Below are 10,163 nucleotides of genomic sequence, written 5' to 3'. Positions count from 1 at the left end.
ATTAACCAGGAAAAAGACCCACACAAGGTAGTAAAAAAGTACAGTGCATTAGGATTATATTGATGTATAGATCTCCATACATAAAATGGCAAGTTCATCTGCTTTTCTGTCTTGCAAATGCAGACAATTTTGCAAGTATGGAACTTTGAGAGGAAAAGGAAGAATCAGCAAGCACAAAGAAACTAATCCAGACAAGTGGATTCCAAGTTTCAGGGCAATGGTGGTCAGAGCCTTCCTTTTTTTTTTAAAAAGTCTGTGCTAATTAGTGACAATACTGAATCTAGCAAACCCCAGAGGCCCAGCCTCCTGTGCTGGAGTGGGGAAAAACTTAAGGATTGTCAAGAAGGTAAGATACTTAATCAAGTCTTGGGGGAGAAAATGTCTGGAAACCACTGTAGAATAGCAGGTATTTTCCTTCCCCATAGAATACTTGCTGGAGATGATTCCTAGGCCTGAAGTAGTAAGCAGTCTTGAACCTGGTCCTGTGGATTGGTCCCTACTTGAAGAGGATCAAATGGAGTGTGATCATCTGCATTAAGTGGGTCTACATTTCTATTCTGAAACTGTGCCCTAGTGGCTAACTCAGCCAGTGAGTTAGGAATTTCAGTAGGCATAATTGGATCCCCATCAAATGAGCCTTGCCTTCCAAGACTAGATGGAGTCCCAGTGCTGGAAGTGTAATACTTTGTTAATTTGGAGTCAAAACATGGTAATTTTAGGATGGTAGATGGTCTTTGTTGCTGCCTTTTGCCCTCATTTCCTTGCACTTCACTTGGAATTCCTTCTGGCTTGGGACCTTGTTCAGGTGTATCCATAACAAGCTGCTCAGGAGTAAGATCAACAGGTCTTTCATTGAGCTGGTTGCCTTCAAATGTTTGTTCCAAAACATGGTTTCCATCTCCTCCAAGATCACTTTTGAGGCAAGGTATATTCTTTGATTGAAGGGAACTGGCTTCAGGAAGGGGCCTAATTCCCCTTTGGCTCAATTGATTATTTATAGAACATGGTGTGTTCCTCCTCAGAGTGGACACGTCGTCTCTGAAAGGACTTGGGTTTTGATTTTCTCCAGGCAGTCTTTTCTCTGAGCTGTTTCTTTGGCTAGGTAGGATGCTTGTTGAGGAAATAGTATGTCTTTCATGCTTAGTATGACTGTCTTTTGTATAGAGAGGGCTGGTGTCTTGGTTTTCCCCTGGTGCAAGACCAAAAGATAGAGTGTAGTCTTGTAGAGCAAGTGGATTGTCCTTGGGCCCTGTGGAGCCACCAGCACAGCAAGGGCCTCTCTGGCTTAGGTGAAATAGACGTGTTTCTTTTTGACTTCCTGGGTAATTTGGAGGAGTTAAGTCTGGAAAAGCCAAATGTTCTCCCTCTGGTGAATTTAGCCTAGTGATTTGCATGCCATAATTCAGATTATCACCTTCATGCCATGTTGGATTTTTATGAAGCCCGGTTGGGGAGTTTCTGAAATAGGGCTGGTTCTCCTTGTGGTATGGTGGACTAGCAGGAGCTTTGGGTAGATTCATTGGCTGACCCCAGAAAGTTCTGGTAAAATATGGCCTTCTATTTTTCTGCCCTTGGACTTGAACCATGTGGTCCCAGGAATTCCAAGAAGGAAATATAGTGTTTTCTTCTTGTCTAACACCATTATTAGGATAATAGCCCCTGTTCTCCACAAGCAGTGGTATAGTGGGAGCGGTATTATATGATGGAAAATTCTCATCTGGGCTCCAGGGGTAAAATTCACCATAAGGAAAATACTCCCTGGGTTTTGATAGATTATCTAAGGAATAGGGAGAGAATTCCTTTGGTTGGTTTGAGGTATATTGCTTGCCTTCATACCTAGCTGTTGGGGCTCTCTTAAAGTTCGACTCCTCCACACCCCATCTTGTTTGTCCTGGGAAAGATTCATCTCCAGTTGGATCAATTGGGTCTTCTTCATTATAAGGGATTGTCTCTTTTGGATCTGGAGTATTCATGGAATAGTGTGGATTTTCAGGCTGCCCCATTGTATTGGGAGGATCATTTCTTTCATCCCAGGTATTACTTCTAAGGTATGGTGGGTTTTCCCTGCGGTCATAGGGGTTGTAGTCAGGGTAGTAAATGTGTCCTCTAGAGCCATGGGAAGGATGAGGTAAGTGTTCTTCCTTCCTTCCAGGATCTTCCTTAAAAGGTGGAGAGATTTCTTGTTGGTTCCAAGTATTTCTTCCAGAAGGAAAATGTTCCCTTGCAGGGGAAGGAGATCCTTCAGGGTACACAGGCTGATGTGTACTGTGCTTTATTTCTGGCTGATTAATTTCTGATTCATATGGGATTCTTCTTGGTTCTAAAATAATCCCTTTGGGCAAATTCTGGCTTTGGGTTTGTCCATTAGAATTTGGGGTTCCTCTAGAATCGCCTCTGGGGTAATAAGAGTTTTCACGTTGATCAATAGAATTAAAATTTGGGACTAGAATGTTACCCTCAGGGTGAGGCAGTTTATAGTTTGATTTACTAACTCCATAGTCTTGAGAGTTTCTCCAGGGGCCATTTGGATCCCTTGTAGGAATGACTATTCTTTCTTTTTGACTTACTGGCTTCTCTTTTGGATTTTGGATGTTTTCACTGTGGCCAGTAATACCATGTTTGGGAGCCAGAGGGGCAATGGTTCCCGCAGGTTGTTGACTGGGCCCCTCAGGCTTTCTTCTGAAATTTGCTGGATTTCCTGCATAATTGGGATAATTGCCCCTTGCGGTGGAGGCATAAGCTCTGCGATATATTGGATATCCTGGATGAATTGCTTGTTTGCCTTCCAATAGAAAAGAGTTCCACCGAGGACCCCTTTGAATTTGTTGATTTCGGTAAAAAGGCCCATTACGTCTATGCCCCATAGAGGTACCAGTAGGACGCCATTGTCTTCCTGCAGGAAAATTTCGCATGTTAGGATGTGGATAATTTTCATGAATATTTGTCTGACTTGGTCTCCATGGAGTTTGACTTCTTGGAACTCCTTGGCCGGAAACATTTACTACAGGGTTGTTTTGAACTGTAGGGTTGCTCACAGTGTTAGGTCCCTGACCATTGTTTCCTGTTGGGCTGGTGTCATTTCCGCCTTGACCCGCTCTGGGACTGGGTGCATTTGGCTGGGTAGAGTTAGTCTCAGGACCTGTTGAATTAACCGAAGGATCAGTGGCTGGAGTCTCTGTTTTAGGAGGATCTTCTTCTTTTGGTTTTTCATAATCTTCAAACATCTCTTCTGAATAATAAGGAGGACGGCCCCCAAATCCATGATATCCAAAATATCCAAAGAAAGGGTTCTGTAGGAAGAAGATGGAAATTAATAATTACTCTCTGTTTCCCAGTGTGGTGCTGCTTGGAATTTTTTTGAAGGAATAGAAAAATCTATTAGTGATCTACTTTTAAAATCACCACTGTCTATGCTTTCTTTCTTGGAATTTGATTCTTTCTTGGTTTCATTACCTTTCTCCCTTCTGGTACTCTTACTTTCTGAGCGGTACTTAGTTTTCTCTTCTTAGGCCTAGATTCTAAATCTAAGTTTTTTTTTGTGTTTGTTTGTTTTTAAGAAATCCATCCTCTATCCACCTTATTCTGTTTTCATTGAACACACCTGCTTTGAGCAATCTATTGCCGGCCAGTTTTTCAATATAGATACATGCCAGTGACTCATAAAGCCGTAATTCTGGTGCATGACTCTCTCCTGAGGTTGAGACAGCAAGACTGCTACACTAAAGATCTTATGAATACCTCTAACTGTATGTACTCAGACTAGACATCATTTCCCCCATACCTCATTCTCCAGTGTTCTATATGTAATCAGCATTCACCACTATCTACTCAATTTCCTAAGTTTCCACTCTGTTTCCCCCAATTAATAACCAAATCTATAAAATCTGAGCTTCCCTGGTGGCTCAGCTAGTAACGAATATGTCTGCCAAGTAGGAGATCAGTTTCAATCCCTGGATCCAGAATTTCGATCAGGTTCGATCCCTGGAGAAGGAAATAGCAACCCACTCCACTTTTCTTGCCTGGGAACTCCCATGGACAGAGGAGCCTGGAAGGCTTCAGTCCATAGGGTTGTGAAGGAGTTGAACATGACTTAGTGACTAAACAACAAACAACAACTCAGTTTCCCAAGTTTCCACTCTGTTTCCCCTAGACAGTTAATGACCAAATCTATAAAATCTAAACCTTTGCCTTTGCCCCACCCGCTTTATCCCCAATACCCCTGTGCTATTGCAACAAGTTTCTCACTGGTTACTCTGGATATAATTTTACTTTCCTCTGATCTTGCCTCTCAATTGCCATCAGAGTAGTAGAGGTTGGGAGTGGGTGTTTGGGAAAGTTCTGTCACTTTCCTCAAATATTAACTGAAGTTGCCCTTCAGTTCAGTTCAGTTCAGTTCAGTCGCTCAGTCGTGTCTGACTCTTCACGACCCCGTGAATCACAGCACGCCAGGCCTCCCTGTCCATCACCAACTCCCGGAGTTCACTCAAACTCATGTCCACAGAGTTGGTGATGCCATCCAGCCATCTCATTCTCTGTCGTCCCCTTCTCCTCCCACCCCCAACCTTTCCCAGCATCAGAGTTTTTTCCAGTGAGTCAACTCTTCGCATGAGGTGGCCAAAGTATTGGAGTTTCAGCTTTAGCATCAGTCCTTCCAATGAACACCCAGGATTGATCTCCTTTAGATTAAACTCTAAACTCATAGTGTAACATACAAACCATAGTGCTAAAGAGTGGGGCTCTAGACAAATATAGGTTAAAAATCCCTATTCGACCAGTCCTAATAGTATGACTCTGCACTAACCTCAGTTTATTCATTTGTAAAAGGGAAATAATAAGATAATATCTACCTCATAGATTATCATAAGCATCAAGTGAGGTCAGGCACTTAAATGTTATATATTATTATATTGAGCAGTATACTATATAATATAGTTTTATGTGTATATATAAAACACTTGTCAGGCACTTACTAAGTACTAGGCACTGAGTTTTATATATGTTACCTTACTCAATGCTCATAATAACACAGGTTCTATGAAGACCTACATGACCTTCTAGAATTAACACCAAAAAAAAAAAGATGTCCTTTTCATCATAGGGGACTAGATTGCAAAAGTAGGAAGTCAAGAGATGCCTGGAGTAACAGGCAAGTTTGGCCTTGGAGTTCAAAATGAAGCAGGGCAAAGGCTAACGGAGTTTTGCCAAGAGAATGCACTGGTCATAGCAAACACCCTCTTCCAGCAACACAAGAGAGACAGCACTACGACACATGGACATCACCAGATGGTCAATACCAAGATCAGATTGATTATATTCTTTGCACCTGAAGATGGAGAAGCTCTATACAGTCAGCAAAAACAAGACTGGGAGCTGACTGTGGCTGAGATCATGAACGCCTTATTGTCAAATTCAGACTTAAATAGAAGAAAATAGGGAAAACCACTAGAAAATTCAGGTGTGACCTAATCAAATCCTCCATAATTATACAGTGGAAGTGACAAATAGATTCAAGGGTTTAGATCATATAGAGTGCCTGAAGAACTGTGGACAGTGGTTTGTAACATTATATAGGAGGCGATGATCAAAACCATCCCCAAGAAAAACACAGAAAGGCAAAATGGTTGTCTGAGGAGGCTTTACAAATAGCTGGAGAAAAGAGAAGTGAAAGGCAAAGGAAAAAAGGAAAGATATACCCATCTGATGCAGATTTTCAAAGAATAGAAAGGAGAGATAAGAAAACCTTCATAAGTAATTAATGCAAAGAAATAGAGGAAAACAATAGAGTAGGAAAGACTAGAGATCTCCTCAAGAAAATTAGAGATACCAAGGAAACATTTCATGCAAAGATGGGCACAATAAAGGACAGAACTGGTCTGGACCTAGCAGAAGCAGAAGATATTAAGAAAAGGTGTCAAAAATACACAGAAGAACTATACAAAAGAGATCTTAATGACCCAGATAACCACGATGGTGTGATCACTCATCTAGAGCCAGACATCCTGGAATGTGAAGTCAAGTGGGCCTTAGGAAGCATCACTACGAACAAAGCTAGTGGAGGTGATGGAATTCCAGTTGAGCTATTTCAAATCCTAAAAGATGATGCTGTGAAAGTGCTATACTCAATATGCCAGCAAATGTGGAAAACTCACAGTGGCCACAGGACTGGAAAAGGTCAGTTTTCATTCCAATCTCAAAGAAAGGCAATGCCAAAGAATACTCAAAGTACCGCACAATTGCACTCATCTCACACGCTGGTAAAGTAATGCTCAAAATTCTCCAAGCCAGGCTTCAACAATATGTGAACCGTGAACTTCCAGATATTCAAGCTGGTTTTAGAAAAGACAGAGCAACCAGAGATCAAATTGCCAACATCCGCTGGATCATCGAAAAAGCAAGAGAATTCCAGAAAACATCTACTTCATTGACTACACTAAAACCTTTGTGTATATCACAACAAACTGGAAAATTCTTAAAAAGATGGGAATACCAGACCACCTTACATAACTCCTGAGAAACCTGTATACAGGTCAAGAAGCAACAGTTAGAACCAGACATGGAACAATGAACTGGTTCCAAACTAGGAAAGGAGTACATCAAGGCTGTATAATGTCATCCTGCTTATTGAACTTATATCCAGAGTATATCATGTGAAATTCTGGGCTTGATGAAGCACAAGCTGGAATCAAGATTTCCAGGAAATATCGATAACCTCAGATATGCAGATAACACCACCGTTATGGCAGAAAGAGAAGAAGAACTAAAGAGCCTCTTGATGAAGGTGAAAGAGGAGAGTGATAAAGTTGGCTTAAAGCTCAACATTCAAAAAATGAAGATCATGGCATCCAGTTCCATCACTTCATGGCAAATAGATGGGGAAACATTGGAAACAGTGAGAGACTTTATTTTCTTGGGCTCCAAAATCACTGCAGATGGTGACTACATCCATGAATTTAAAAGTCAGTTGCTCCTTGGACAAAAAGCTGTGACAAACCTAGACAGCATATTAAAAAGCAGAGACTGGAAGCTTGGAACTTCCCTGGAAGACTTTGCCTTCAACTCAAGGGATGCAGTTTCTAATCCCTCATCAAAGAGCTAAGATCCCACTGCCCAAGTAAACCAAAACCTAGAACAGAAGCAACACTGTAAGAAGTTCAAAAAAGGCTTTTAAAATGGTCCATGGAAAAGTAAATAAATAAACTTGAAAGGTTAAAAGAAAAAAAAAAAAAGCAGAGATATTACTTTGCCGTCAGAGGTCCATCTAGTAAAAGCTATGGTTTTTCCAGTAGTCATGTATGGATGTGAGGGCTGAACCATCAAGAAAGCTGAGTGCCAAAGAATTGATGCTTTTGAACTGTGGTGTTGGAGAAGAGTCTTGAGAGTCTCTTAGACTGCAAGGAGATCAAACCAGTCAATCCTAAAGAAAATCAATCCTGAATATTCATTGGAAGGACTGATGCTGAAGCTGAAACTCCAGTACTTTGGCCGCCTGATGCAAAGAGCCAGCTCATTAGAAAAGACTCTGATGCTGGGAATGACTGAAGGCTGGAGGAGAAGGGGACGACAGAGGATGAGATGGTTGGATGGCATCACCAACTTGATGGACATGAGTTTGAGCAAGCTCCAGAAGTTGGTGAAGAACAGGGAAGCCTGGCATGCTACAGTCCATGGCATCGCAAAGAGTCAGACACAACTGAGTGACTGAAGAACAGCAACAAAGCTTCAATTTATTTGTACAATGAGAGTATTAGATGATCACTTAATTCCCTTCTGAGTATAACATTCTAAGGTAATTTTTCTTCATTCCTGTTGACTAGTTGTTCCATCACTGTTCACAGTCTAGATCATCCTTGAGCAAAAGTTATTAGGCTTGCTTTTCGGAGAGCGGGCAGAGAGAGAGAGGGGGAGAAAGAGAGAGATTGGTTTCAATACATGTAGAGGAGAAATGATACATGATTTATTTTAGGTTACTTGGTTAGTTTGCCTTTAAAAAAATCTTGGGTGCTCGAGCTACAGATTCATGTGTTGGATTTTAACTTTCTTGTTAGATAGGGATAAAAAAAGCAGAGACTTTCAGAATGTAATACGCAGTGAAGAATGTAGCTTTACTTGTACTTACCCCACCTTCTTCATTGCTACCTGGTGGATGTCCAAAACCTGGTGGCATCCTCTGAAAGGTGAAAAACATAATGAACACAGAGAAGACCACTTTTTATGCTGCCATTTGATTGTAAACACCAAGATGTTTTAAAAATAGTTTGTCAGCGTTAGCACTGTTGCTGGCTTTTAGTTTCTGAGTCATTTGCTCTTACAGTCTAGCTATTAATAATTGTGACCTAACCATCAATGAATTCTGGTAAATTCAAAGACCTTAACTGGATCCTTGGTTATGTTACTCAGATACCATGTGTGGCTGCATCTCCTAGCAGTCGTCCTATCCCATAACCAACACACACACACACACACACACACACACACACACACACACACACAGAGATAAAGAGAGATTTCAGTGCTATGAGGATCCAAATATCCACCTTAGAATATCTAATAATGGAGATTAAATAATGATGTTATTTTTTAAATGTTTACATTTAAGATGACAAACTGACAACTCATCCTCAATTATTACTATAATATTTTTATACTCAAAACCAAGGTTATTTTCCTTATCAAACTTGGAGGTTGAGTTTCTGCACATGGGAGGGTTTGGAAAAGCAATTCAACTCCCACAGAAGTTTTATGTAGATGAGATTAATAGCTATTTCAGTCAGAGAATCATGTTTATGTGCTTTTTCAATCTTTACCTGGTACTGCCTTCATTTTCTTAGTTCATTATTGCCAGTAAAAAAGATGTCACTCTTACAGGGAAAAAAAAGAAGTAAATTTTACTCCTTGAAATTTTTCCTTGGTGATAAGAACCCTTCTTGGTTGTAGAGTTGTAGACAAGAAAAAACAATGCCATAGCTGAATGAAGCATCCTAAATATTTGTTATTGTTGTTTTTGTTAGTAAAGTTGCAACTGACCTTTAATATTTCTTTAGTTTAGAGAGATTATTTAGTAATTCATATTTTTAAATGCTTGTCATTGCAATTTCATTATTTTGCTTTATTTTGATGATTTTACACTTTAAAGGATTCTTATTATTTTGCAAGATTCCTTATAATGAAGTATCTCTGGCTAGAAATAAGAAGATATTATGGAAAGATCTTAGTCTAGTCATTGTTTTAAAACTCTATTTGTCCTAATTTGCCCATTACATTGAATGAGGATAATCTTTGTATTTTCTAATCTCTTGGGTGAGGAATAGTAGTGAAGGGGCACAACCCTTTGAAATAAATTCATTAACTAAGTTATTAGTAGTGTTGTATGATTTAGGCTCTGTTCACGTCACCAATTTGAGTAAAAGATCCATTTAAAAATTCTTCTTTTCCAATAATGTGTTATTACTGATATGATGATTTTATTTCATAGTCTCTACTCACTGGCATATGGCATTCCATTTAGAATGTATGAACTCAAATTAGCTTGAGATACAACATGATAATATTATTTTCAATTCTAATTTAAGGGAAAAATACTCACATGTGGAATATGCCACGGTGGCTGTTGATAGGGAAATAGCCCATTGCCGAATGGTGGGAATGCCTAGAACAAAAGAATCAGAGTGACATGGAAATGAGAATAAATGAAAAATGAAACAAACCTATTAAAGACAATTGTTTGAAACTTGGAGGTCTATATCTTCCTTTGCATTAAACTGTGAACTTTTAAGGGGCAGAGATGATAATAATAATAACACTTAGTGTTATTGAGCACTTATATTCTAGGTAATATGTTGAGAATTTTACATTGGTAAACTCATTTAATCCTCACATGCCAATGTAATAATGTGCTGTCATTATTCTCATTTCACTTAAGATTCTGAGGTTCAGAGAAATTGAGTCACTTGCCCAAATCTCATAGCTGATAAATGATTGAAGCCAGGATTTCAACCCAGGAGTGTCTTTTCATTCAACTTTGTATTCTCTACAGCTATAATAGGTCTGATTATGAAAGGTTAATCAATTCAAGACAATATTTTATAAGCTCTACACTTGAGATCTTGAGAAACCATCTGCACGTCTTCTTGCTTTAAGTCAGGGCTACACTTATGCTATCCTGA

The 10,163-nt window shown here is 39.7% G+C and overlaps 1 protein-coding gene across 1 annotated transcript; it reads right to left on the bottom strand.

Annotated features, from left to right (window-relative positions):
* Positions 1-306: 306 nt before the first annotated feature.
* ENAM (enamelin) lies at positions 307-8,185 on the bottom strand. Its single transcript, XM_055434899.2, has 2 exons — positions 8,117-8,185; positions 307-3,290 (listed from the first exon to the last, which is right to left on the bottom strand). Exons 1-2 carry the CDS (start codon positions 8,183-8,185, stop codon positions 447-449), a joined length of 2,913 nt encoding a protein of 970 aa, XP_055290874.2. The 3' UTR covers positions 307-446.
* Between the last annotated feature and the right edge of the window lie 1,978 nt (positions 8,186-10,163).

This window comes from Moschus berezovskii, chromosome 5 (assembly GCF_049115385.1).
Source record: "Moschus berezovskii isolate FMDL1 chromosome 5, NW_MosBer_1.0, whole genome shotgun sequence".
Lineage (NCBI taxonomy): Eukaryota > Metazoa > Chordata > Mammalia > Artiodactyla > Moschidae > Moschus > Moschus berezovskii.
This window is presented reverse-complemented; position numbering and strand designations above follow the sequence as displayed.

Coding starts and splice junctions, on each gene's coding strand:
- ENAM (XM_055434899.2), bottom strand. CDS start 8,185: ATGTTTTTCACCTTTCAGAGGATGCCACCAGGTTTTGGACATCCACCA. Junction 3,291..8,116: donor GTAGCAATGAAGAAGGTGGG/GTAAGTACAAGT, acceptor TTCTTCCTACAG/AACCCTTTCTTTGGATATTT.